This window comes from Aureobasidium pullulans (assembly GCF_000721785.1).
Source record: "Aureobasidium pullulans EXF-150 unplaced genomic scaffold scaffold_32, whole genome shotgun sequence".
In the NCBI taxonomy this organism is placed as follows: Eukaryota; Fungi; Ascomycota; class Dothideomycetes; order Dothideales; family Saccotheciaceae; genus Aureobasidium; species Aureobasidium pullulans.
In genome coordinates, this window is record NW_021941052.1 from 240,868 (window position 1) to 267,794 (window position 26,927).

General features: G+C 48.2%; 10 protein-coding genes across 10 annotated transcripts; 5 read left to right on the forward strand and 5 right to left on the reverse strand.

Moving 5' to 3' along the window:
• The first annotated feature begins 198 nt into the window (after positions 1-198).
• Positions 199-1,207, forward strand: M438DRAFT_349668 (uncharacterized protein). Its single transcript, XM_029906448.1, has one exon. It carries the CDS (start codon positions 331-333, stop codon positions 1,054-1,056), a length of 726 nt encoding a protein of 241 aa, XP_029755740.1. The 5' UTR covers positions 199-330; the 3' UTR covers positions 1,057-1,207.
• Positions 1,208-1,485: 278 nt separating this feature from the next.
• M438DRAFT_328095 (small oligopeptide transporter) lies at positions 1,486-4,413 on the reverse strand (the record flags this gene model as incomplete). Its single annotated transcript, XM_029903193.1, has 5 exons — positions 1,486-2,277; positions 2,348-2,483; positions 2,642-3,947; positions 4,002-4,182; positions 4,236-4,413. The coding sequence occupies 5 exons, from the start codon at positions 4,411-4,413 to the stop codon at positions 1,610-1,612; spliced, it is 2,469 nt and encodes an 822-aa protein (XP_029755741.1). The 3' UTR covers positions 1,486-1,609.
• Positions 4,414-6,379: 1,966 nt separating this feature from the next.
• Positions 6,380-7,351, reverse strand: M438DRAFT_400533 (kinase-like protein; the record flags this gene model as incomplete). Its single annotated transcript, XM_029909474.1, has 2 exons — positions 6,380-6,950; positions 6,981-7,351. 2 exons carry the CDS (start codon positions 7,349-7,351, stop codon positions 6,380-6,382), a joined length of 942 nt encoding a protein of 313 aa, XP_029755742.1.
• Positions 7,352-8,354: 1,003 nt separating this feature from the next.
• M438DRAFT_146499 (uncharacterized protein) lies at positions 8,355-9,139 on the forward strand. Its single transcript, XM_029898942.1, has 2 exons — positions 8,355-8,638; positions 8,699-9,139. The coding sequence occupies exons 1-2, from the start codon at positions 8,557-8,559 to the stop codon at positions 8,959-8,961; spliced, it is 345 nt and encodes a 114-aa protein (XP_029755743.1). The 5' UTR covers positions 8,355-8,556; the 3' UTR covers positions 8,962-9,139.
• Positions 9,140-9,161: 22 nt separating this feature from the next.
• On the forward strand, positions 9,162-10,342 carry M438DRAFT_400534 (uncharacterized protein). Its single transcript, XM_029909475.1, has 4 exons — positions 9,162-9,767; positions 9,820-9,992; positions 10,046-10,152; positions 10,183-10,342. Exons 1-4 carry the CDS (start codon positions 9,419-9,421, stop codon positions 10,316-10,318), a joined length of 765 nt encoding a protein of 254 aa, XP_029755744.1. The 5' UTR covers positions 9,162-9,418; the 3' UTR covers positions 10,319-10,342.
• A 2,810-nt stretch (positions 10,343-13,152) lies between these two features.
• On the forward strand, positions 13,153-14,610 carry M438DRAFT_339756 (uncharacterized protein; the record flags this gene model as incomplete). The annotated part of the gene is made up of 2 exons (XM_029904254.1): positions 13,153-13,352; positions 13,407-14,610. 2 exons carry the CDS (start codon positions 13,153-13,155, stop codon positions 14,608-14,610), a joined length of 1,404 nt encoding a protein of 467 aa, XP_029755745.1.
• A 3,783-nt stretch (positions 14,611-18,393) lies between these two features.
• On the reverse strand, positions 18,394-19,342 carry M438DRAFT_349675 (uncharacterized protein). Its single transcript, XM_029906449.1, has one exon. The coding sequence runs from the start codon at positions 19,199-19,201 to the stop codon at positions 18,629-18,631; it is 573 nt and encodes a 190-aa protein (XP_029755746.1). The 5' UTR covers positions 19,202-19,342; the 3' UTR covers positions 18,394-18,628.
• Positions 19,343-19,472: 130 nt separating this feature from the next.
• M438DRAFT_349677 (uncharacterized protein) lies at positions 19,473-20,588 on the forward strand. The gene is made up of 2 exons (XM_029906450.1): positions 19,473-19,784; positions 19,872-20,588. Exons 1-2 carry the CDS (start codon positions 19,610-19,612, stop codon positions 20,093-20,095), a joined length of 399 nt encoding a protein of 132 aa, XP_029755747.1. The 5' UTR covers positions 19,473-19,609; the 3' UTR covers positions 20,096-20,588.
• Positions 20,589-21,274: 686 nt separating this feature from the next.
• On the reverse strand, positions 21,275-23,775 carry M438DRAFT_369444 (uncharacterized protein). Its single transcript, XM_029908109.1, has 3 exons — positions 23,409-23,775; positions 22,104-23,353; positions 21,275-22,052 (listed from the first exon to the last, which is right to left on the reverse strand). Exons 1-3 carry the CDS (start codon positions 23,562-23,564, stop codon positions 21,452-21,454), a joined length of 2,007 nt encoding a protein of 668 aa, XP_029755748.1. The 5' UTR covers positions 23,565-23,775; the 3' UTR covers positions 21,275-21,451.
• Positions 23,776-26,124: 2,349 nt separating this feature from the next.
• Positions 26,125-26,331, reverse strand: M438DRAFT_283524 (uncharacterized protein; the record flags this gene model as incomplete). Its single annotated transcript, XM_029901396.1, has 1 exon — positions 26,125-26,331. A coding segment is annotated over one exon (207 nt), but the record flags the coding sequence as incomplete, so codon positions are not given.
• Between the last annotated feature and the right edge of the window lie 596 nt (positions 26,332-26,927).

Here is a 26,927-nt window from a genome sequence, read left to right on the forward strand (position 1 = left end):
TGCCAGAATAGAGATATTACGAGCAACGAAGGAAGATAGTGACTAGGCGTGCAGGAAGCGGCGTCAGGTGGCACCTAACCTTCTCAAATTGCTCCACCAACAATGCGTGCCAAGCCTCGATTTCTTCCCGACCCGTATCCAGAAATAACAACTCCATGCATTACTTCCTTCTATGACTTGTCGCCTGACGAAATTGAGCCGATTTTGATGGCCTAGTATGGCCTTGGAGAGGTATAAGATGGGTAATCGCCATGTTTCTCTAATTTGGTTCACCTCCAACTTCACCCTGCCTTGACTTCACCACCCAATTCCCATCACCATATTATCATCATGAAGACTGTAGCCATCATCGCAGCCGCTGCTGCTACCTTGTCCACCATGGCAGAGGCTCAGGCGTTCACTTTGAAACTTGCTACTTCAGGTTCTTGGGACAATCTTCCTCTTGTCGCCTGGAACGGCATGTTTATTGCAGCCCTTCCAGGAAATAGCACAACCGCAACCTGTCCTCCTTGGGACACCAACTGCCCAGGAGCGGAGACAATCATTCTCTCAGGTCCAACTCTCGAAGGTGCGCCAACACAGCTTTGGATGGGCGTCCTCCAGGAGCACGGCCAAAGAGTCTACACACATGAGCCCCCCAAGGGACTATTCGAGTACCAAGACTACGGCGACCTCATCAGCTACACAGCAGCCGGAACCACCGAAGACGCCAACAAGCCAAAGGTTGACAACTATGGAGATCTGTGGAACATCCTCGAGTATGACTTCGACTACAGCTACGGTGCAAAGCAAGGTGATCATGTCCTCGCTCATGGGCCTGACAACAGCACCTTCTTCGGACTTTGCTCTGCGCAACACCCTTGGGGTGGACAGTTGCTTATTCTCTCGACTGTTTCCAAGTACTGCGGACCTGTCAACGTCAGAGTCGAGGAGACGAATGTGGCCGCTCCCCAATTCTACAACTGCGACGGCTGCGAATTCAGAGGATCTTGTGATAGTTACCCTTCCTGTGATTACCCTTTCTGCAGCAGGGACAAGAAGCTCTGGTATATCTGACCGAATCAATGAAGGATGAAGATAGTGCATTACGAAATCACGGCTGCATTGCATACTGAGGTCTTGCCGAGTTGAAGCATCATGATAATTACATACTTATATGTATACAAATAGCCATGACCAATCGAACACAAAAGCCTCTACATCGTTCAACTCTTACTCAGCCCAAGCTATATGTGACCATAAGTCAAATCAATTGCTTACAGAGGATCAGTAACGAATCACAACAATATCGTGAAATTGTAGGAAATGCAGTGACTTTCGACAAGAGAGCACAATGAATGATCGTTTGCAGTGAGTAAATTGCAGCATGAAGTCTAGTCTCTACAAAACGGGAGCTAGTCTATCATCGCTCGCATGTGCCAGTTGTGTCGCAACGTGAAAACAGGAAGAGTTGAGATGGCCGGCTTCAGCAGAATAGATCAACAGGCGAGTGTATTACATCGAACATTACGAATTTGCATCCTAGCAATCTATTTCCCAAACACATTATCACATCATAATCCTCCTCTCACCACATCACGACTTGGTGAACGAGTCATAAACAACTCGTTTACCAAGTAGATGGACCAAAAGTGGCGCCTTCTGGCAGGACCTTCGCGACGGCAGTACCCAGGTAGTCCATAGTGTTGTAGACACCAACATTGCCCCACCAGTTAGGTGCATCAGTATTGGTCAAACTGATGGTCAACACGAGCAGAATAGTCGAGATAGCAAGACCAGAGTCCAAAGCAGCCGAAGTGATGTAGTTGAAACGCATCCACCAGCCTCTGAATCTGTTTCTGATCCACTTGTTGAAGATGAAACCAACAACACCCCAAGACAGATAGTTCAAGGGAGTAGCAGGAGGAATCTGTCCAGTACCACCGAAGATCAAAGGAGCGCTGAGGAAGCGGATGGGTGACTTGGGCCACTGCTTGGCGGCGAAATAGAAGATAACAGGGGCAGCAGCACCGGCGAGCCAGAACCATTGAAGATTCTTGTAGGTAGAGTCACCGCTGAACATACGAGCGGGCCCGATGACCCCCCAGATCACACTTGCATTGTAAAAAACGCGGCCGCCGGGACATGTGAAGTGGTTGACTTGGTGGAGAGCACATAGGTCGGTGATACCGCCACCGAAGGCCCATTCGAAGACGGCAAGTTGGACGATACAGGACCAGATGGTGGCGATCAGCTGGCCGAGGAACATGGTTCTTGGGGGAACCTTGAGGTAGTGACCTGGACGAGTGAATAATTAGCAAATAGTTCGTGAGTTGTAGCCTAAGTCATTGGGCTTAGATTGACTTACCGAGCTTCATGTCCTGAGTAAAGGCAAGACCTTGGGTCATGGTGATGTAGCCGTAGGTCTTGAACAACATCATGGCGTTGGGCTTTCCGGGCTGCATGTATCCAATAAGGAACTCGGTGAAAACGTTGAGGCCAAGCTAGAGGATAGATAGTCAGTGTTGTTCTGTAGATAGTCATAGGAAGAAGGTGCCAAGATTCGTGGTCAAGTTAGGGGTGAATGTCGCCCCAAAATTCCCAAAACATCACCAGATCATATTTTTGGCACCCTCTTCTCGAACCACACACTGTTACTCACCTGAACATTTGTGATTGCCTGTACCAGGCCAATTGGCACGAACCACACGAACGAGATGATGAAGGCAAGAATGAGTGCCCACCAACTCATTTCCGTGGGATAAGCATAGATCGTGGCAAAGGAAAGTCCGATACAGACAACAAGCAACGAAATGAACCACCAAGCAGGTACTTTAGGATACTTGTCCATCATCTCTTGGTGGATATCGCGCATCTCGTCACGAGAGCGTCGCCATCTGTCGATGATGAACTTTCCATGGAAGAGAATGGTGTGGACCACAACAGCCGAGATAGCAGCAAAGGAGAGACCATAGCAGAGAGCAAAAGTAGTCGACAAGAAGAGAGGCGAGTACTCCTTGTACTTGGTAAGATCCAGGGTGATCTCAGGAGTGAGAATTCTTGACACGTTGTAGACACCAGCGGTATTATCATAGGAACTGGAGTCACTGAATGGCAGATAATCGGCATACCAAGTTCCACTGAAGTGAACAGCCGATGCAGTGATCCAGTAGAAGAGAACAAGACCGATCAAGGTATTGCCAATGGCGTGCCATGGAGGAATCAAGGGACTGAAAACGTATCCGGTGATTTGAGTCCAATCGAATGTGATGGGCAAAAGTGCCATACCACTGTAGCCTCCAAAGACTTTGTTGACTGTGATATTGTTGGGAGCGATCCAAGTAGGGAAAGCAAACACACTCAAGAACTGAGCGATATAACCAGGGAACCAGTAGTACAGGAAGGAACCCATGAAGACGTAGAAGAAATAGCGGTATCTGCTAATACGCCAGCCATTGGTCTTAGCGGGGTCGGTCTTCGAGTTGTCATGTAGAGTGTACATGAAAGCACAATTGACCAGATCTTGAGGCCAGATCATGGCGGCAGGCTCGACGAGCCATCTGGAGAAGAGACCAGCAAGACCGAAACCAACACATTGGGTACTCAGAGCGACAAGAACTCCGAAGCCCCAACCCCAGTTGAACTTGTAGAAGCCACGCTGAGCCTGAAGGATGTCGGTGAAGTATCCAACACCAGTTCCGAAAGAAGCGTTGGCCATGATTACGATCATGGCGTGTTCCTTGAAGTTGAATGGACCAGGGTTGAGGTTCCACTTGATGCCGAAAGTCGTGTGCTGGCGATCAGGCATGACTTTGTGCCATGCAACACCCAAAGGATAGACGACAAGTTGCGCCACGTAAGAGGTGATGGTGATCGAGGGCGAACGTAAGGAGAAAAGCATGTTCAGGCCAGATCCGATAGTCGTCATGATCATTCCAATCACCCACATGCGAATGGTGTTACATGGTCTAGTCAAAATGTCAATTGGTGAACGGGCGACGGAAGAATCAAAGATGACTTACACATCAACGTCGTAATTTCTGACGGCAGCTCTGACTTCCGGGTACGGCGAATTTTCCAGCAAGTCTCCCACAAGCTGATTCTCGCCGTCTTTATCATGATGTCCGACAGCTTCATCGACTGCTGCAAGATCGTCACTCTCGAGGTTGGGGTCCCAAAGTGCGTCTGCATTTTTCTTGAACACTTGTGCATTCAGTCAGCCCAAGAACGGTCATCGACACTGGAATAAAGTGTACCTTTGAGACGCCTGGCGGCCTCTTCTTCCGATAGCTCATGAGCTGAGGAGACACCGATGTCCTTCTCATTTGGCTCGCCCCTGGGGCTAGAGTTGCCAGAACTATGAATCTCGTCGACAGCAACACCCTCGCTGACCTCGGTCGAGCCGAGACCTAACTTCTTGAGAAAGCCAGGCATGTTGTCGAGCGACGTCGAAAACAAGAAAGATGTCGAGAAAGATGAGTAGCAAATCTGATGCTCGAGAGCAAGCTTGTACTTATATGCGTATACGTGGTAGAAATATGTTGCAACACACCTTGCGGTGCGATAGATAGCTACAGGCGAGATAACCTCAATGGGAAGGTCAATTGATTGACACTATCCTAGGTATCGGAAGGATTAACTTTCATTGGCCTCGTCTTGGCTATAATGATAAGCTAATTGATGTGAAAAGAAGCATCGAAGGTCGTATTCGAACGATTCAGAAGGCAAAAAATAGCTTGACGTCTATGGCTGGTGCCATTCACATCAGGGCTTGACCAACTTACCCTACCTCAGCGCATTTTCAGTTAGTCAACATAGTATTTTGATAGCATTTCGGATTACGATTCGCTACAGGGTATTTAGCCGCTGATCGATTGTAGAGATCTGCTGAGCGAGAACGGTCGACTCGGGGGTAGCACTCGGCAGTCGGATCACTGCTATCGGTCCAACGACCCACTATGGGCGTGATGGTCTCAGAGCACCGGTGCTAAAAGTCGTAAGGGTCTGGACAGATAGTCAAGCAACAGAGAACAACTCCCATTGTTTGTACAGGAATCTGTAAAAGGCTTCAATAGCTCGAGGGACATGCTACTACGCTTGAGAAGACCTGACCACCATCCAACGACGTCCAATTGACAATTCTGCTACGCACCTGTCAACGATAGCAGACCATGAGGATTACGTCCGTTAACATTAGTCCTGTAAGAAGATAGGTAGGCGAGATGACCTCGGATCAGGGTGCGGTTGTGCCGGATGAAGGAGCCGCCACGTCGAGATAAGAGTCGCCAGCCTATATTGCGTCCAATGGCATGCAACATCTGATGGTGCCAAGGAGGCAGAGCCGCGACAAGAGACGCTTCTCAATTCTTCTTTGATAGTGGCGTACACTTGGTATGCGAACAAGAGCGGCCAAGGGACAATCACGCTTTTCGAGCGAGCCTTGGCCTTGACATCGGATGCTGTATAACTCTGGTGTTCGCCGTGAGACGACGCGTGCCCATGAGATTTCGTAGACTTCGACGCGCCTCTGTTATCTTGTGAGTGGCCCTATCCATACGCAAATTGTGAGTTGGCCCAAGCGTGTGCTCTCCATGCGGGGGTTGCCGCCCAAGGGTTGGTGAGGGTTTCCGAGACTCCGGCTCTCGTAACGAGTCTGAGCGGCGTGTCGTCAATTCTTGCTGCCAGAAAGTTCGAGCGAAAGATAAGAAGGGCGCCGGAAATCCCATCAATGGGGCGGTCAGTTCGTGATCCTGCGAGGCGTATCCAGAAGCCGATGAAGTCCTTCGAACCTCGAAAAATGTAACCCTGGAATCAGTAGACCACACGAGCAGGTACCCGAACATCTCTCTTCTCGGCAATTCTTTCAATGACACAGCCTGTATGGGAACGTACAGTCTCCTCATACTTCTTCTCCCGCTCCTTCGACCACGCAGGCTGGGAATTGATCTATCAGTTGTACTGTATCTCTAAACCCACGTTTCCTTGCTATCGTGCCCGGGCGGACGACGCGTCGACCATGGCTCCTTCCTCATCGAGGTGTACGATTGAGATGTACTTTCTTCAGAAAACAGCACGATATCGAGTGCACTTTCTGTTTCAAGCCGCAGTCGCTCTTACCTTAAGTACAACATTGTCCAAGTCCGAGAAAATCGAGAGCCTGTGTTCATGCGAAGTGCTCAGCTCTCCAGAAAACTGAAATGAATCTGCAGGAGCGAAGTGAGGTCTATTTGTTGATATAGGTCATGAGGCTTGGCGTCTGCCTATTCGAAAATACTTCTATCGGCCGACGATATCGCTAGGCCCAGAAGCGACACCGCTCGCCGTCATGCAGCCACAACGACAACCTGTGACCGGAGCTTGTGTGATTGATATCTCGCATTCTCGCCCTTCCTCTGAAATCTCAACTACTATAGGAACGATATGCCGGATCAATCTCAAGCCATCTTGCTATTGTATCTCGAATCGTCTCAGGAACCTCACCGACCACCTGAGCCATCTCAGAAGTACAGATAGCATGAGTCACAATGGACTTGGGAGCTACACACCAATGGCTGTCTGTAACCTCGATGCCCAAGACTTCCCGCCAACTCGAGTCTCTTAGACTGGCCAACTTCCACGGCATTCTTCCTGCGAACAGAACGTATGCCAACACGCCCAAAGCCCATAGATCCGCCTTCGCCCTGTCATACTCCAACGAGGTGAAAACTTCGGGTGGGAGATACGCTGGTGTGCCATAATCGCCTGGCGCCACGTTGGTCTCGGCTTCTAGAGCATCAACTCTGCAGCGATGGAACGTCGCACTTCCGAAGTCAATCAGCTTAGGTTTTTGATCCGATGTCAGGAGTACATTTTCGAGCTTGATGTCGCCATGTGAGATACCGAGACTGTGCATGGCATGTATGCCCACCTCGAGGCTCAATATGATGTCGACGAGCTCTTGTGGGCCTAAAGTGAGGCGGAGGTCCATAAGGCTATACGGTACGTGTTCCGTCACCACATACCATTGGCATGCCGAAGAAAAATGGAGTAAATCCAGAGTTGGTGTCATCGAAGATATGTTCGAGACCATAGCCCCTAGATGGTACTCCAACTTGGTTTCTTGAGTCTCGTCGGTGGTGCATGAGGGCAATCTGTATTCCTTGATAGCCACTGTTTTATTATCTGCATAACGACGGTAGGTTGAGACTGTAGCGGATGAGCCGCTACCCATGGTGCGTATGAACTCTCCATACTCGGCTGATATGGATACTTCAATCGGTCTCGGAAGTATTGATGTATAATCTAGGACACAAGAGGAGGCCTGTGCTGCAAGGTGGATAGAGGCGACTGCGTAGGTCGGCCATACGAGTGCGATAGAATTCCGTAAGCGCATGACTGGGAGAAATGAACGATCCGCAGAGGGCTTGATTCGATACTCGACAACTGACGACGGAATGTCTAGGAGAAGCTAGATCATGGACGCTTTCATGCCTGCCACCAGATGCATATGCCCATCTTCTCACCTCTGATGCCTATGCCGAAAGAGGGAAGTGGTCACAAGATCACTTGCAGCATATGGTCTTCGTGTCAGCTTGCCAAACGACGTCTTCCATAAGCACAGAGCCGAGCTCTCTGTCACCGACCGGTCGGCTCAAAAGCTATCAAAAAGCCACAAGATACTGTTATTGGGACGTTTGTCCAGAGAGCATATGTGTTCACTCTCAGTGGACATTGTCACCGCCGAGAAACCATCGTATCTTTCGATGGCTATTTACCAGGAGCTCTCGGTAAGCAGCGAGCTTGGCGCTGGTACATGACTTCTCTCCAAGCATTTGTGTACTTGAAAGGTTTTCGGCATGATTTACGGTCCTGCGTTCATGCACTACATTCACGCTCTACTTTGATCCTGCAGACGACACAAGACACGGCCGAAGCAGTAACTTATCAGTCGTCTGCTTGACCTCTACAGTATAGCGGTGAAGTAAAGTGACAAGCAGAGTGCATGAAGTTTCGAAAAGCTGACTGTACGACACCAGAAAGAGGGGTTACTTGGACAGAAAAGTTCCACAATGTGAGACGTCAACGGAGGAAAGAACAACCAAGTCGAGCTAATGCTTGCCCGCAAGAGCTTGACATGCTTGAATCCGCAGCTAGCTATGCCCGAAGCAGAAACTGCTCATGCGAACAATCATGATCGACGCAATGCTGTACTCTTGCTGTCGGATATCGGCATTGGCGGTGTGCATGGCTCGTATAGACCCTAGCTAGATCGTTTGCTTGACGCACAGCACAACATCTCATGCTCACATCCGTGAGATTTGTCTGTGAGAATTGAATCCTCTCGACTCACCGTCGTGTTTTGCGAGCTCTGATTGGGAATAGGGACTATTGGCGCACAGGACGGCGGGACAGGCCCGGTCTATCACCGACATGGTAGTAATGTGGAACAGTTGAGCATAAGCTAACCTGCCATTCGACGAGAACTCATGGATCTCGGAAGAGTATATGAGCAACACGATTCACCCATGCTCCATTCGCTCTCCAACTCTGCCTCATTGACTCAAGTCCTTCAAGTCAACTCAACAGATACCCACCACCATGAAGTTCACTTCTATCCTCTCATTCGTAGTCCTCCTTACCGCAGGCGCCAATGCAATGCCCACTGCCAATGATGCACTGAGTAAGTCCTCCAACATGGGAGATCATAACGCAGCACCAATTATGCTAACATCACCCTCAGAGACACGCTCAGCTATTCTCGAGCGTGAAGCCGCCCCCGAAAGCGACATCTACCACTCGACCTACAAGAAGCGCGAAAGCGATATCTACCATGCCACCTACAAGAAGCGTGAAGCCTCTCCCGAAAGCGACATCTACCACGCAACTTACAAAAAGCGTGAAGCTGTACCTGAGAGTGACATCTACCATGCCACCTACAAGAAACGTGAGAGCGATCTTTACCACGGTACCAAGAAGAGACGCGTTACCGCACTCGTTGTTTGAAGTGGCACGGAGAGATGTGTTGAAGGAAGGTTAGCAGGATACAAATTGAGAGAGGAGGATTTGAGAAGATGTATCCAGACAGTTGATAATCCATATTTCGTACACAGATAAGAGACATGGAATCAGTCTGCCAAAATGAAACTTACTGTGATACGAAATGGTAATCGAGCCTAACTAAGCTTGCGTTCGAACTTGTCTGTGTGGAGACTCTTTTGTCCTTGTGCGTGTCCACACAAACGGACAAAGGTTGTGTTGCTGGTTTAGAACACTGAGAATTAACGAAAGACCACGTCCCTTGTTTTTCTACAGCAACGGGGACGGGGAGCAATCGTAAGCATGAGGAACCATGCAGCTCGCGTGACTGACGAGTTCTCACTTACATATGCTGCTCACCCCTCTTTAAGACCTTCATTTATCTTTCATCCTCTTCTTATTCTGAGCGAATCCAACTCCTATCATGCCCGGGAATATGTCCGTCCGGTTCAAAAGTCAGGAGTTCAACTCTGAAATCAATCTACCACTCATGCAAAGTCGAGACAGCATGGAAAAGTACCATGATGACAATTACGACGCCAGTAGCGAGGGCTCATCACGCCAAAGCGAGATTCGATCACCTCTCCAAACGCATTGGCTCGTCTACTTGACCCTGATCATGAACGGCATCTTGACCATCGTGACATTTTTCCTCTTGATATGGATTTCCGTCATTCAAAAGAGAAATTACGATATCTTTGAACACGTTCCCCCGTACAAAAGCGAGATCATCCATACACCAGGAATAGCGCCACCGCTACTGGGACCTGAGTGTGAGTCCATGACGAGCCTTCGAAGACTACGGCCAGGCTGACCGATTCTCAGTCCAGAAACATACCGAAGTCTTCCATCGGAATGAGAGCTTCATGGGAGAGAAGACAAAGGCATATCCAGCATGGCACGAGATCCTACACCGAGCGAGACACGGCCGTGTGGCATTCGAAAGTCGACCCGGCGAATTCTTCGGTATCGGTGGATATCACGAATTGCATTGCGTCGTAAGTTGTCGTGTACCAGAGATCGATTCCTAGTGTTGACCATAATTTCCTAGTGGCTATTGCAACAAACAATTGACAAGGCCATCAATGGAGTCGTCCCTGATGAAATTGAGGCTGACCACTTGTATCATTGTGCCGAGTTCTTGCGGCAGTCAGTCATGTGACATGCCGACAACACGATTGAGAGAAGATTTGAGGGTATCCTGGGACCTTTCTCTGCCAACAACACTCACGTGTGTGGGAACTGGTGGGCACTCATGGATTGGGCTGATGCACACAAGTACGCCGGGGTGTACCTCAATCCGACATCCAAGTTACCTCCGTGAGGTGGATTCGGAGAAATTCAATCCCGCCATGATAACATCTCGGGCTTGGGTCAGCGTCGAGAAAAGTGTTGAGGACGACAATCTGTGCTGGCCGGAACAGAAGTGTGGCATCGTAAGCTATGTTAAAGTAAATTTATCTTGTTGTTCTCACTTCAGGGCTTTGTCGTGTCGTAAAAGTCGTCGCAATTCTATCCGGAAGCCATACCGACCGTTGCCATCATGATTGCTTCATTTCGTGTCCTCTCGATTTTGCTACACATTCTATCCGTGACGAACGGCTGGGGTAGATGGCAATGCTTTCGACGAATCGCAATTTGTCGGGAAATGAAGATCAGAAGTTCAAGTGCAATATGAAGGATTGCGACTGTTTTCCAGCAATTTGGATCCCTTGAGCATCTCAATCTTGATTGTGGAAGTGCTGCCGGTATGAGCATCGACACACAAGAGTGACACAGGTCTCAGGCGTTGTCCTACAGTACTCTCGTGACACACACCGGGCTTGCCATGCGGATGAGGCGCACCTTCATCTTCGACTTTGTGACATGTTGTCGTTTTGCCTGATGTTGCGGATTCGTTTGGCAGTGCTTCGATTGTCAACGATGACTTGATTTGCTCGACCATGTAGTCGTTGTCTCATTATATGATACGTTTCTTGTATAGAGTATTGTGTGGATCAATATTGTTCGATATACCCCCGCAATATACAAGCAGTCAAACGATGCTGAAACGATCGCGGCCTGCCGTCGATCACACCAATATTCGAATTGAGCCGCACGATTGTCGGCAAGTCGGGTGCTGCGGGTGAGACGACTAGGATGGTCGAGATTGCCGCAAGCGATGTACACGATATGCAGCAAATACATGTGCGCAAGAAGCGCCAGGCGCCAAGGTGGTGTATAGTACAACCAGATTGGATGAGCAAGTAATGTTTTCTGGTGTGTTGATTACGGACCCGGAGAACAGGAGACGCGCGGGAAACATATTGTCCACTCGTGTTGGTTGATATAAAATGCAAGTTGAGTGGGATGCAGTCGTCTGTCCATCACCTGCTGAATGCAGAGACTTGGCGCGAGTAGGATGCGCTACTCGAGTACTCGAGGACATTGTGAGTCGAGACAGCTGCTACAAGGTTGCAAAGTGGTGGTGGGGACGACTCTGCAACCACTGACAGGGCACCTCGGCAAGTGGCACCTCCGCGACAGCTACGCGTGTTGTTGAGAGTGCTTTAACACGAGGGGTAATGTACATGCAATCGAGCCCTAGAACCACGACTCAAAAGGCAGGTAAAATCGTGGGAATAGGCCCACACACGCTCTACAGACCTTGCTAAGGCATGCAGAGGGGAGGCATATGGCTGCCAGTGAGACGCGCGGCGGCGTAGGCGTGTCTGGACGGTGAAGGTCTGCAGATGACGAAAACCGGTTTGAGCGCGTCGATGTAGAAGAACGTTTGAAGAACGTTTGGGAGGTTGGGGCGTGAATCAATTCTAAGATGGTTCATGCCGGCGAACAGAACAAAACCTGAACAAGCACTTCTTAAACAGGGCTGGCGGCCCGATTTCAAGGCGATGCTCATACAGCAACATTAACCAAGCACCGTATTCCTGATCCACAAAAGAGCGAAACCGATGCGTGATACGCAGGAGTTGCAACAACATCAACGATCACGACGGTTTCAGTCAATATGTTTAACTAAACAAGGGTGCAGGATGCCTCGCAATCGCATCGTTGCTATCTTAGGGCGACAGGTGCAAGCCGCATATCGAACGAACTACTGTACAGCAGTCTTCCGACGATAGCTCCGTGGTGAGAACGAGTTGCTGGTTATGACCCATATAAATCAATTTTATGCTCGAGTCAACAGCAGCCAAAAGCAGACCAAGGAGAAAAAGGAGAGTCAACAGAACAGAGTTCAAGAATGGATCCAGACTTCCGGGCGCGCACGGCGAACGGATCTCCCGCTAGCAGATTGTTTCACTTCACCTTGCAGGGGGGCGTGCGCCTGCAGCAGCGCATGTTGCAAGATTGCAATTGGTCGAAACGCGCTTTGCGAGCTATTGCGCGGTCGTGAGACGGCGAGGCCGTGTTGGCTGAACTGTTGGCTGTCGTCGATTGGCGACGACCAAAGACGTGGTGAAAGTCGACGGGACAGGCTTCAAAGTCACCAATCGACGTCGCTGTTCCCATGGCTGGTCCGCGGGCAGAAGTGAAACGGTGCCAAGTAGTCAAGACATTGCCATCGTCATGCTGCTCTAGGTAAGAAGGCCGTCTCTTTGGTTCACAGGGGAGCTCGCACAGGCCATTCACGTCCCTTTAAGGAAAAGATATGGGGGGACAGCTGGGTTTGGGGGCAGAGGCTAATTCTGTTTTTGTCACAGGTTAAAGCAGTGGTCGTTCCATGTACAGCGGCCGTCTCGCTTGCCTTCTTCAACGTAGATTTAGCAGACGTCCGCCGTGCCCCTTCGCGCGTGGCCGTCAACCCTTTTGAATTGAGCGAGGCTGACGCTTTTTTCCCTTCCCGCGGAAGCGTCCTTTTGTCTCTTTCTGCAACTGCCTATTCGTTGCGTGCTCCCTACCACGTACTCTATTATCGCAGCGCTTCGCTTTCCCAAGAACTCGACACCTCTGCAACGCAATTGTGCCAATACTCGTATCCTAGCCGCCTGTCCGATAAAGAGCGCCTGCTAAGGAAAGGCTGACTGCCGATCGCGCATCTCTTCCGTCAATAGTGTGTGCCTTCGAGTCCACTCGTTGTGATCCCCTTCTGACCCTGCAGCTGCCCGTCAATTGTCCATTATCACCATCATCGTCGCCGCCGCACCCTGTCCCGGCGCCATGACGACCATCATTGCTGCACCTACTGCTCACGCCGTTCCTCGAGACCAAGGACTGTCCAGTCTTGCCCATCTCGCTGCCTCTGCTCCTCCAATGGCAACAAGAACCACTCCTCCTGGCACGAACGCGTCAACTACTGTTGGGGATTCTCCCAGATCTGCGCCAAGGCACAGTGTTGAAGACAACGTCTCTCCCAAGAGGTATCACGTCTCCATGCTCATTGACTTCATCTTCATACTAACTATGACCGATAGTGCTCGCGCTGCTGGACTGCGATCCGTCACAAAAATTAAGAAGGAGCCACCGGCCTCGCCCAACCCATCAGCAAAACCTCGTCCAAGAAGACTTGACCTGTCCGTACACGGAGCTACTGGCCGTGGTCCTCAGACTGCCCGTCCGGCTCCCTTGACAGCAAGAGACTCAGCTGGACTTGCTATCCACGACCTCGGTGTTGCGTGCCTGTCGCCAGGTTTCCAGACTCAAGACCCGACCATGAGGTCGCAACTCCAACGCAGTTTAGACGTAAGAGAGCAGCAACGTCAGATCATTGAGGCGCGCCAAAAGGGCGTGAAGCCTCCTTCTGACGCACCCGGTACTGGTCCCGGCGCCGAGTCAGCACAGTTTGGCATGCCTCAGAGAAATCCTTCAACATCGCGAAGAAAGGGCCCTCCTCCGGGCTTGTCCATCACAGCTCCATCAGCTGCTACATTCTCTAACGAGCGCGTTATTCAATCTGCTCCTCTGCACCACTCTTTCACAGGCTTGCGCCCGCACGCACATCAACCTAGCGGTCTCAGCCAAACTAGCCACATCCACCACGTCCCTGCCACACAGACTGCCAACCGTCTTCCTCCAATCTCTGACGTCTTCGCCCACGATAGCTTACAAGCACCTCCATCGGCTCGCCCACCGACTGCCATGTTCGCAACTGGCCATTCTCCCAGCATTGGTCCCCCTCCTCTCCAGAGTCCCAGCATGATGCAGCATCAACACAACCAGGGCCCTTCCACGGGACGTGGACGGGAATTCAAGAGCGCGGAAGAGGCTGTACAGGAAATGTCCCGCGGACGTGAAGATCTGCTGCCAAAGATTGTGCACTATGGCGGCGCACAACCACCCACACCCCCCTCGCCAATGCCCCCGAGCCAGCAATCCCAACACCCCGGGCACCCGCAGTCGTATCCCCATCCTCCTCAGCGTCAGTCACCCCACGCCTCCGGAGCTGCACGTGTCGACGCCCTCAGGTCAGAGCACAGCCAGTCCCAAATGGCCGGTAGAAGACGCCCTCGCGACGAATACGAGCGTGAACACGGCAGCCCGCTAGGCCAGCAAGAGGCCAAACGGGCCACATATCACCCCGATGCCAGTGCCGACTGGCGCTCTGGCATGAGCAACCAAGAAAAGAGAGATGAGTTCTTGCGCTTGTGCTCGCGCGCCTGGGATTTGTTCCACTCTTGATCTCGACCAAATTTCACGACATGGCCAGACACATTTTCGACGTTTCTATTTGCATATCAACAACATTTGTGCGCGCCATCTATATCATCATTCTTGACGGCTGGATCTTTATTTCTAACATGCCCGGGAGTTCTATCAGAGGAGGAGTCGAGATGGGAAAAAGATGGAAGTATACACGTCTTTTCTACACTGTTATTGGGAAAGGGATTTGAATGATTGCGTTCTTGTTCCATCTGTTTGCGAGGGTCTGATTTTACGACGACCTTGAACTGTTTGATTTTCTTGTTCTCTCACTATATCCCCTTCGCTTCTTTCTTGCATCTCAAACATCTGAATGCTTGCCCTATTTTGTTTTTTTCTGCAGCTTTCTTCTTTCTCGTCCCATCATTCTTCATTGTTTTCCGAGAGCCGAAGCCAGGCGGCGAGAAGTCAGATTCATCGACATCCTTACCGTCTAATCGTAATGCTCTATTCTTTCTTTCCAACCCTCTTTTCAACCGTCTCCAGTATCTTGTTTCGAAAGAAGGTCGTACAAATAAGAAGAAACTAAAAATGGAAAGTCCAGACTTGGAGTGACACATAGGCGCCAAGAGAGAATATTGCATGGCTTGACGGAGCCCGAGACCATGTTTCGGAAGAGGATGCAAAGCAACATGTCACCAGCTGCATGTCGACGATTCGAGCGCTTGTAGAAAGCCATGGCATGTGGGCAGCGGAGGAGTGCTCGAGTGCTTGGTGGATGGTGCGCAGGGATATTGATCCTGCTGGCGTGGGGTAAAATGCTGTATCCTTGTTCCAACTTCCATGCAGTGTTCTGGTCATGCAAAACGCAGGGGTTAATGCTTGATCCTTGTGGAAGGAAGGCAGGATGAGCCTGTTATGTAGGGGTGCTTTATTAACCGTTAATAATCGATTATTAATGCGTACATCAATTATTGCCCTTTGTACGCAGTAAGTACGCATTATTAATGGTCAATAATTACTCACGTGACCTACCCCTCAGTTCTGAGGCTCTAGCTCTTAGCTCTTAGCTCTCAGCTCTGAGCCGTCGTCAGTTATATAGACGACATGGCTAGTAGACCTTAAGGTGCTATTAGCGCTTAGTTCGATGCCCTCGCGCACGGCTACTTTAACTGCTACTAGTGCTATAACTAGAAGGTTAAGAGAAGGAACAAGGAGCTAAGGATGAAGCACTTACTTTAGTGCGCTTAGTTTAAGAGCGCTATATAGAGCGGCTAACTAGCGCTTAGTGCCTTTAACGATAATGCCGAGTTTAAGGCTTAGCTTGCTCGCGCTACTTAAGGTAAGCAGTTAGAGCCGCTCTCTAAAGCATAACTTCTAAACCGCCGTAAGCTCGATAGCCTTGCTTTAATGGCGGTATATAGAGGTAGCTTACTATTTAACTACTTCTAGTCGAATCCGCTACTCCTCTAGCTACTTAAGGCTCTTAATCCGAGCCTTCGATATAACCCTCCGTCGCGCGCTCGGTTAAGCGACGAGCTTCTTAAGTAAGCTTTAAGTGCTATAATAGCTCGAGTAAAAGCAATAGTTAACTAGGAGCCGTATGTTAACGTCATTATCGATGAATCCGGCGCTCGAAATAGGGATCGAATCGTTAATATCTTAGTAAACACGTTAGCTAGCTAAGCCTTCTATATCGAGTCGTTTAATGCTAGTAGAGCTACGGTATCGGCGGAGTAGATACGAGAGACTATTACTAAGAAGGTTAGAGTACTCTATAATGGCGATTTAAAGAGGTAGAACAGCATATACACTAATACCTATAGCGCTTAGAGGAGCTTCTATATAGCTCTATACGAGCATCTAGAGACTACGCACGTGTTTACGGTGTTATGCGATAACTATAGTCTCTAGCTCGGCCTTAAGGATAATGGCGACCCTAATACTAAAGGCTCCATTAGCTTATATGCTATACTAGTTCGCGAGCTTAACATAGTACTTACCTTCTTCCGCGTAAGCGACAAGATCTAGCAGCTATTACTTTAAATAGCTAATAAGGAAGGCGAGTAACTAGTAGCGTTCGCTATTGCTTACGCTACTCGTTAGGGCTCTTACTATGCTGCTATTAACGCGCTGCTTAAGAATAAGCTAGTTCTTAAGGTCGCCTCGGCGCAAGGAGTAGTAACTAAGCTATTAGTAAAGAAGCTTATTAACGACGAGGCATAGTAGGAGCGACTTATAACGTTATAGCGCTTAATTAAGCCCTTCCACTTTGCGTAGAAGCTCTCTAAGAACGACCGGTCGACTATAGGCTAAGTTATCCCTCGCTAGCGCGCTCTACGCAATAAATTAAGCTCGATACTAAACTTACCGTATAAATAAGAGGTCCTTAAGCGACTAGATTAGCGCATAGCTATTTAAACTACCGACATTTACTATGCCGCTTACCTCTTAAACTGTTAGATAGATCGTCTAGTAATAACGACCGAGGGCGCCGTAGCGACAATTCGCTTCTTTAACTAGCATGTTAAGAGCTCGAAGAGGCTAAAGCTCTAGAGCTAGTTTATCTACTTTATTAAGCGCACTAGCATCTTTGCCTCCGAGGAGCTATAGAAGGACGACATACGCTTCTAGCCGTCAATATTCTAGTTAATAGTTAAATGGCGAGGTGCTAGTAAGCTCGCTAAGCTAGCTAGAAGGCTAGCTATTATACNNGCAAACTCCGTGCCATCTAAGCGCTCATTTTTAGCTATAAATTACCTTTAAAACGCCTTCNNATCTNNCATGTCGACTATTATAACCGATCGGCTATANNGTATCTACATTAACTCGAGAGTTCTTAACCGCCGTATAGAGCTAATAACTAACTAGTAGNAGCAATTANAGATTAAGCGCCGAGCTAAGAGGCATGCTACGTAGAATAATCCTATTACCGAGCGTATCTAGCGCGCGCTAGATATTAAGTAGCTTAAGAAGTCCGATTCGATAGCCCTTAAAGATGCTATTAAAATAGTAGTAGCAACTATTCTAGCAACTCTTAATGCTCTTAGCTAGCTCGAGTTCCCTTATAAAGACCTCGACGCGCGAGCTATACTACCTCCTCCGCTAATTAAGCCCTCCTCGTAGCTAGGCCTAATACTATACGGTTAGCAGTTCTAGGGATCCTTACCATCTATACCTTAGTATCCGAGTAAAAAGCAGAGTAATCTAAGGAAGAGGAAGCAGCTATACGATAGAGCTACGCTAGCGCTAGAGAGGCTATATAATAGAGCTACGCTAGCGCTAGAGACCCCTTACATTACTTCCTCTTAGCTATAGTCTTAATACTCGTCGATTAAGGACCCTCTAAACGACACTTAGTTCTCTATTACTAGCTTAGCGCTAACTTAGCTTGCTACGCTATCTTAGACCCCTTACTATTTAAGCTTAGCTCGCTTAACTTAGCGATCTAAGCGAGCTACATTACAAGAGCTAGGGTCGAGCTTCTTTAATGGCTGCGCTTAGCTACTAGAGCTAGAGGCTATATATAGTTAAGAGGGAGGTCTATAGGCGCCGTTTGAATTTACTTAAAGCACTTAATATAGTTAGTAAAATAGCAAGCAGAAGATTTCAAAAGTGCAAAAAGAAGGGCTTAGCTCCGAGTCGAACCCTAGCCCTTAATAATTNCGCGNACGCAAAACAGTGCTAGCCTCTAACGACTAGGCTAACNAGTCTAGTCGTNAGAGGCTNGCACATGATTACTAAGCATGCTTGCGTATATATAGGTACGCGGCGGCAGAGGACAGGGTCACCCTCTCAACATGCCAAGATGTAATAATTAATGGATTATTAATGGTTATTAACTCAATTATTAATGCGTACATTATTAATTCTAGTCAAGCCTACTGTTATGGGGATTGCAATACTCTTCTGAGAGGAGCGTATCTGACCCAGGCTGATGGAAATAGAGCAAGACATTGACGTGGACTGCGAGAATATAATTGCAGCAGAGTTGCGCAATCTTGCCAGGGTATGAAGAAGTTTGTGCAACACCAGCATGCAATATTCTCAGGGCTTCTCAAACTGGCTTGTCGTGCGACTGAACAGTATGCGCAGCCGGTGCAGGTGGTTCTTCCACGCCATCTTGTCGCACCTCGATATCGCGTATCTCTGGCACCTCGTCTTCACCCTCATCTTCCTCGTCGACTTCAACCTCCTTGCCATCTTCAAGCTTGCGATACTTTCTCCTAGCCTTCTTGTTCTTACTCGCCTTTTTCTTCTTTTCCCTCTCAGCTTTCAAAGCGGCACGACTGTCATCTCCTAGAGTCAAGAGTTCGATCCTCTCTGCCAAGATGCGTCTTGCGATTTTGCGGTTTTGACTGCGACTTCGAGTTTCCTGACATTTTATCACGATTCCGGTGGGCAGGTGTTTTAATTGTACGGCTGAGGATGTCTTGTTGATCTTTTGGCCTCCGGGTCCTGTGCCTTTGAGGAAAGCTTCTGTGATGTCTGATTCTTCGATTGTGGGGCGTGGTGGAAGTGGTTTTTGAGGGAGGGGAGTGGTTGTGGTGAAGCAGCAGGCGCGGAGAGCGGAAGGAGGGGCAGCTGGAATTGGCCTCGCGGAGAGGAACACACGGCGTAGCGACAGCATTGAAGCCTTTGGAAGTGTCGATGTCTACCTATAATTTAGGAAAGAACAGAGTGACGATACGTCATGCAAACAAAAGAAGCAGCACCAGAGCGTTTGGCCGGGCCGGCTGTCGACTCCCGAGAGTTGCGCTTCTCCTGATTCCAAGGGTCCAAATCTAAACTCACCTTTCGTCTTGCTGCCTTTGGTCATCCTCTTCTCATTCGACCTCTTTCGACTTGTGCTCTGACAATCGCGACATCTGCGGCTTCCACCCACCACCCTTTCCGCCCACATCCGCCTCCGCCTTCTCATACCAAAAACAAAATCCCGACTACGATCCAACAAACAAACACCGCATTAAACACCTCCGACCGCAATTGAATGTCCGCATCCATTCACGAACTCTTCAACCCGGCGACAACTACAATCATGTTGTCCGCACCCATCAGTCTCCCCACCGTCCTCATTGGCGCCGGCATCATCTTTCTCTTCGCGCTGGCATTATATCCGTCTTCACTGCTGCGCTGGTTCCAACGCAAGCGCTATCAATATGAAGTCACTTTTTCGCTTTACATGTTGACGCCGACTGAGAAGTTCATTTTCAGTGAGTGTTGCTTTTCCTCCTTCTCCTTCTGCTCCTCCTCCAACCTCTTGCGACAACGCTGGAACATGATGGCTAATTGAAGTATAGATTCCATACTCTTCCTCTTCCTATCCATGGTTTCGATCGCCGTTGCGCTGTACTTGCCCCGTCATGTCAAGATCATCGCACATCGCGCGTACTACTACGTCTCTGGAGATTTGCTGAAGAATGGAACTACAAGTGGTGTCTTGGGGTCAAGCAGTGCCGCTGCTGGTAGCGTCTTGGCCGAGCATGCGCCTACTGCTGTTGCTGAAGCCGTGGGAAGTGCTTGATCAGCTGGCACACCATTGACCACACAGCCGGCCCCGACAAGGCAAAAAAGAGCATGGGAGGGGATGGATATACGAAAGTTCTGGAAAACGAGGGAGTGGAGCCTCCCCTCTTTCTATTTGAGTAAACTCTTTTAATTCGACGCTGATAGATGAGCATTGGGAAAACACACATGGCGTTTTGATTTTCCAAATTGAGGATGATGGCGATATAATGGCTCACATCCCTGCCAGAATACAACAAGCTTGATCATCCATCGATCCTGGATTTTCTCTGTCCTGTTGGGCGGCAAACACTGACTGGTCTTTGGACCTGTATAGCCTATGTTGACAGCAAGAAAACTTCTCTCGCTGGTAGCACTTCAAGACATGTACGACAACACCAGCACCTTCCGCAGCTAGAGGGCTCCCAAGTGCAAATGAAAGTATAAAAGCCTAGCAAAAAGAAACCACGCACATCCATCACAACAAAACAGCAAAAAAACCAATCTCTTGGGAAACATCTTTTCGACCAAATTGTCAATGCGACCAACCAAGGCTGTGAGTCGAACTCACAACCTCTGGATTCTATTTATGCTCGGATTTGGAGAGGTTTCAATAGAAAGCAATCATTGGTTCCCATTGGGCTAAGCCTCCTGTCTTCTTGAAGTTGAGCAAGAGTTTGACTTGTTATGACCCCTTAGCTTGAAAGTGAAGGATTTGGTGGTTTGTTTTGATTCATTGATTCACCATTATTTGTTTCTATGTATGAATTACAAGACTTTGGATCACAATGAATCACAAGACTCTCAAAAGATTCCTGCCACTTCTCTTGGATCACCATTCTTGGCCCAGATAGTTGAATTGCAAGTACCACGCGAGTGACCTAGAAAACCATTCTCTGCCATGCTGTATATATCCGACTTTTCTCTTCTGCAATCTACTCTTGTCGGATCGAAATCAAATCATGGGCTTACATTCTCGCCTGCATAATTCGATCCGACAATCTTGATGGGAGAGGGGATAGTAAAACGGACAGTTCTGCTCGATCAATGGAAGGATATGTTTTGTAGAAATCCTCGTCAAACTTGAGTTGTCCAAGTGTATCGAAATGTTCGACGGGAGCAGACGAAGAAAGTGCAATGGGATATAGCTTGAGCCGGTGATACACATAGCCGTTAGAGTATACTGTCGTCAAGAAATCTTGGGTTAGAACTGTGCATATAGTTGTTCGCTGTCTATTGTATACTATGCCATCCTCGCCTAGGATGTCATGCGATGTACAGAGTGGAGGGTGCACTATAAGTACAAGATTCATCAACAACTTCTCGCGGAGCGTTCATGAGAGTCGGGATGACTGCCCGACTCGATCCAGCACAACTATATAGCCATCAAACTCAAATCGAGTTGATCTCTGGAGGACTTGCCGATCTCATAAGCCAGCATAGCGTGGTTTTGATAATGAACCAACAATCGCCATCGCTTCAATCCGTCGTCGAGGTGTTCAGTGCCTTGTACAGGGCCAACAGCGATACCGTGTATTCCAGCTTTTGGTCGATGTCCGGCTTCTTCTTGGCTGGGAAGAGGTAGCATATGATCCACCCTGAATCCATATATCCTTTTCTCCATTCGTGGTCTGTCTTGTGGCGAGAGGGTTGGGTCTTGCTTGGCATAATCGAGCATACGCGTAACAGTCTGGGTGAGTGATAGTATGGCGATGCGACCTTTCTGTGTTGCTACAATCACAACACCCAAACTGGGTATTTGTGCATACATGTTGATGCGGCCGAATTTGCCGGACTCGAAACATGCGGGCACTTCTTGCCGGAAGAGACGTCTCATCGATGGCATAGGGAAGTGTTCCCAGGCTTTGCTGTTCGGCGCTGGTTGGTAGAGGTAGACGTCTTTGAATGAAAGTTGTAGTATTGGACAGGGGAGGTCGCCGCACATGCTCTCGCCACGTCTGAATCTGGCTCCTGGTCTGACAGTCTCGATTAGCAAGGCCCATGGAGAGAAGCAATTTCGGACTCACTTGGGTTTCTCCACTTGGAAAAGGCTTCCGTCTTGCCTTTGAACGGTTACATGAGACTCCTCGGCCGAATCGTACCCGACTTCATCGTCGCTATCATCACTGTCCTCGGGCATTCGGTCTTCACTTTCGTCCTCTTCTTCTTCCTCAATAGTGCTGCTGATCTGAGAGTGACTTCGCCGGGAAGTAGTCCCACTTGAAGATACGTTGGCAGTTTGCCGTGACATCTCCAAGGGGTCTGCATAATTGCCATTTTTCACTTCAACTGGTTTGCCGAAGTCCTTGAATGGTCGACGCACGTTCTCAAGTCGATCCACAGTCCTGCCCAAGTCCCAGATGGCGGTGTCTTTCACCTTTTGCAGGTCCACACTAGGCTGGTCTTCAGAGATGCCCAGTGCTTCTTCTACGGTTTCTGTGTTCCTGAAAGATAATGGATCAAGAAACAAAAGACCCCACACTCCGTTGCGTGGATCCATCCAGCCAGAGGGTATTGAGAATACAGGAGGACTCAATGCGGCATTGACGAGCTGAATCAACTGTAGGTTATGTACATCCCATGTCGCCACTTGTCCGAGAATGTCGGCAGTCAGCAGCCACCTACCGGCAGGATCATTGCCAGTATTACAAAAAGCGATGTCGGGCAGGTTTTGAGATCCCTGAGCATGAGCCAGAATACGAACGTCGTTCTTGCGCCGATCGTTTGGCGGCTTGACTTCATTCATCGCATAGTAGTAGACCTCATCCTCGTCTGAAAGATCAATCTCGTCTTCAGGCTCGCCATCGGTGAGTGCAAAGGTGAATACGGTTGTTGCGTGTGTGTTGGAGCTGGCAGCAATCATGCGAGCCGTACTGTGAATAGCCAATCCCCATGCACTGAGGCCCACATTCCGTTGAAAGAATGGCTTGACATCGGTCCCGAGAATACCAAGAGTATTGTCGTAGTAGGCTCGCTTTTCAATCGCGCTGTAGATATGCCGGATGTAGTATGCTTCGACATCGCCATCATCTCTAGCTACGGCGATTATCTCTTCGGTTCCAAGTAGCTGTACCAGAAGCCTGTTGATGGCTCGTGTGCCTCGATTTGCGTAACGTCCATAGTGTCTCTGATCTTCAGGAGATTGTGGTTTCGTCTCTGTGTCTATGATCAAGACAGGCTCTTGCTCAATATTCTGGGATGGAAATTGCGGCTCATAGACATATATCCTGTCCACGTAGGCCACAAAGTAGAGATTGTAGACGTGCGAAAGACCGGTCTAGCCAGTTCATGAGCGATCAGTCTACGTTGTGTGTCGCGGTCGTGTTACGCACCACATTGCATGGAATTTTGAATCGTCCCGTGGCATCCTCAGAGCAGCCTGGCACATTTTCATCGTGTGGTTTGCTTCCCGGGAAGCGATCCTTGAATGACTGCGCCCCGGTGACGGTAAGGCTGACCTCTTTGAACTGCCGACAGCCTGACAACATCTTGGTTCAGTTAATTAACATGCTGGCATGTCAACCAAGAAACGAGGTGACTTTAAGCGCCGAGCTGGCAAATCAGTGCGGGATGGCTGATATGTGTTTGACTGCAATATGCTGATATCAGCTTGTGAGGATGACAGCGAACAAACGAGATATGTTATTTTGCCAATTTGTCAGACAGATGTTCCTTGATCTTTACTGTAGTCGGGAGGTGGTCTGCACATCAGTCGCTACTGCCCTCTGCTGATTTTGTGATGATGCCCGGTTGTCGGATCCTCAAGCCCGCCGATCATTGTTGGTGACACATCCGAGCCACGTTGTCAACCGAGCAGCGCGTTGCTGACGCCAAGCGCGGCAATGTGGTCAACAATTTGGTCCAACTTTCATGCCGAACATCCCCACCATCACTTACTGCTTTGCAGGCCTTCAATCTTCTTCACTGCACGTGAACGTGCTGTAGCGAGCGTCTACTGCAGGCTGTATTCATCTGGCCCGCTACAGGATCACGCCGCTTTGATCAGGCCAATAGGCAATGCCCCGGACTATCAGCACTCGTCAAGCCACAGACCTCCCACTGAATGCATACACTATGCATGTCATCAATATGGCTGCTTGCAGAAGAACAAGTCAGGTCGTTGGAGCGAGTGGTTTGCTAAAATCAAGCACCTTCAATGCTTCGCCACCCGCGATGCTGCAGATATCCGCTTGACCTTGCATCAACGAAAATGACATGGGGTTTTGTACATTCTGGTCTTGGTCAGTGCTTCAAGTCTAAAGACGACTAAATACTATTACTCGCCTCTATGGGTTTTTAGTCCTCGGAACAAATGGCATTGGCGCAATGACCGTAAATGCTGTACGACACGAGGTGCATTCGTAGCGTCCTCACCGGTTCTGGACTCCGATGCAGCATCTGGTGAATTTTACTTTCTGGCGGAGTCACGCCCGGCAGAGAGGTCATTAAATGGAACCAAAACTGCAATATTTCAATAGAATCGAAACCACGCAGCTGTTATTTCAATAAATTGAAATACCCTGCAACTGAAATGCCGTAGATATTCTATTCTAGTTTCAACTACAATTTAACTAGCGAAATGGTCCATTTTGATAGTGGTTTATATCTACAATATTCTCTAGCTAGGGTGAACCCCTTAGCAACTCGAGCGTCTCAAAATTGACTCTAGGTCGAATAAATTACTCGAGGGCGAGCGGCGCGCTCGCTAGACTACTAGTAGAGCAAGGCTAGGGTCGACACGCAAATTTTACACGAGCGCGACATAAAGTTAGCTAATTAGAGCATTAGATCTTATCTCTAAGATAAGATCTAGCTAATTAGAGCGTTAGGATTCGTCGCACTTAGCAACTAATGCCTAAGCTTTGCTAGCTACTTGTCTTAGCGCGCGCATTAACTCCTAAAGTAATCTACATTAACCTAACTACCGACATTAAAAAATCTACATAATTTCTAACATTAATCCTCGCTTACATCTATAATCTTCTACTACTTAGATACGTATAAAAGCTATTTCCTAACGCATATAACGCATTATTTCCTCTTATTTCTACTATTTATATTACTTAAAATGACTACTAAACGTAGCAGGAATAGCACTCGACCTAATATATAAGATATCCGTAACTATCTACGTCTATTACCTAAGGCCTCTTAACTATATAACACTAACCTTAACTACGCACCTCTTATTACTACTAAGCGTCTAATAAGGTCTAATAAAGCAGTTTAATTTATAGACTATCGTATAAAGGAATAAAGAGAGCGTAAGCTCGAAGTAGCTAATAAGGGTCGCTTCGAGGTATGCGGCTTAGAGTCTTAGTAGTGCTTAGTAGTAGCCGAGGACTATAGTTCGAATCGGGGCTAAACTATATTATTACCTCCCCCTATAATAAGCAAGCTCCGTTAAGCTTAAGAAACGTCTAAATCTACCATAAAATTTAGAGTAGTAGATAGTTAAGTGTTTACTTTGTTTGCTTTTCTAACCTATTCCCTAACCGTCGACTTAGTCTACGAAGTAACTCTATAAGTAGTCCTTCCTTATTCCTAACTATTATCTTAGTCTCCTACTCGTATCGCTCCGTACGTAGAGTCTCCTATATCGTAAGGAGTTAAGGCTTCGTACGTAATTATTAGTATACATTAGAATAGGTCTAAAACTATCTAAGCTCTTAGGTAGGGGGCGTAAGAGGCTTAATTCTTTACTAGATCTACGGTCTAAGGCGCGGGCTCCTTAGATATAAGCTTTATTATCGCTACTATAGTATTAGACGGCTCGTCGCTATTAAGAGGTAGCTTAAATCCTCTCTATAGCCTAGGTTAACCCTTAGATCGCGCATTAGCGTAAAACTCTACGACGACGTATTCTAATCTATCTACTAGGTTCTACTATAGCTCCTACTAGGGTTAATTAAACCCTAAGTATTTAATAAGGTAGAATAGCTAGTTTCCCTTACCTCTACGACGGTGTTCTAAAGTAACAATATTCTCTACTTCCTAGAATTCTTCCCCCTCTTAATCTACGGACATAGGTAGTAGATTAGCTTACTTCTATATCGGTAGGGGATCGTTAGCGATAGGCGTAAGTAGGGAGACGTAGAAGGTGTTAGTACTAAGTTTAAAGGACAAGGGGAGTAAGAGCTTATATACGTAGGGGTAGAAGGCTAGAATAGCTTCTATAATCTTATAAGGGCTAATTCTTTTATTATCTAGTTTCTTTGCTAGGCGGAGGCAGTTCTTAAGGTTACGGGTGCTAAGCTAGACTATGTCGCCGGGCTTAAAAGTAGGTACTTTAAGGACTTCGTACGCCCTACGCTCCTATCTCTATAATTATATTAAGGTTAGCTCTTCGTTTAATGCAATATATAGCTTCGTTATGTTGTCGGCGAAAAGCTACGCTTATTCCTTAGAAAGGCGAACTAGTGCTAGTACGTAAGAGTCGTAGCTAGTTAGCGCCCTAGTTACTAGTACCGTACGCATGTTTCTTCTATAGTCGGCGAAGAACGGAGAGATACTAGTAAGCTTAGTGTCGCGGTTATTAAGAGCAAACTTAGCTAGAGGGAACCATTTAACCTAGTCGTCCTAAGCTAAATTAATAAAGGCGCGTAGGTACTACTCTATCTACTAATTTGTGTTTTCGTCTTGTCCATTCGACTAAGGGTGCTATATAGTAGACATAGACTACTAGATGCCTAGTAACGACGCGAGCTCCCTAAAGAAGACTAAATCCTATTAAGTCCTACGGTCGTTAACTATTTTAACTAGGACGCTATAGAGCTTAATAATCTAGAGCATTATAAAGGCCGCGTTAGTTATAGTAATAGTACGTATAGGAATAAAGTGCTTCCTCTTAG

Coding starts and splice junctions, on each gene's coding strand:
- M438DRAFT_349668 (XM_029906448.1), top strand. CDS start 331: ATGAAGACTGTAGCCATCATCGCAGCCGCTGCTGCTACCTTGTCCACC.
- M438DRAFT_349675 (XM_029906449.1), bottom strand. CDS start 19,201: ATGCTGTCGCTACGCCGTGTGTTCCTCTCCGCGAGGCCAATTCCAGCT.
- M438DRAFT_369444 (XM_029908109.1), bottom strand. CDS start 23,564: ATGTTGTCAGGCTGTCGGCAGTTCAAAGAGGTCAGCCTTACCGTCACC. Junction 23,354..23,408: donor TCAAAATTCCATGCAATGTG/GTGCGTAACACG, acceptor TGAACTGGCTAG/ACCGGTCTTTCGCACGTCTA. Junction 22,053..22,103: donor TTCCAAGTGGAGAAACCCAA/GTGAGTCCGAAA, acceptor CGAGACTGTCAG/ACCAGGAGCCAGATTCAGAC.
- M438DRAFT_146499 (XM_029898942.1), top strand. CDS start 8,557: ATGAAGTTCACTTCTATCCTCTCATTCGTAGTCCTCCTTACCGCAGGC. Junction 8,639..8,698: donor CACTGCCAATGATGCACTGA/GTAAGTCCTCCA, acceptor CATCACCCTCAG/AGACACGCTCAGCTATTCTC.
- M438DRAFT_349677 (XM_029906450.1), top strand. CDS start 19,610: ATGTTGTCCGCACCCATCAGTCTCCCCACCGTCCTCATTGGCGCCGGC. Junction 19,785..19,871: donor GACTGAGAAGTTCATTTTCA/GTGAGTGTTGCT, acceptor ATTGAAGTATAG/ATTCCATACTCTTCCTCTTC.
- M438DRAFT_400534 (XM_029909475.1), top strand. CDS start 9,419: ATGCCCGGGAATATGTCCGTCCGGTTCAAAAGTCAGGAGTTCAACTCT. Junction 9,993..10,045: donor ATCACGAATTGCATTGCGTC/GTAAGTTGTCGT, acceptor ATAATTTCCTAG/TGGCTATTGCAACAAACAAT. Junction 10,153..10,182: donor TTCTTGCGGCAGTCAGTCAT/GTGACATGCCGA, acceptor GATTGAGAGAAG/ATTTGAGGGTATCCTGGGAC.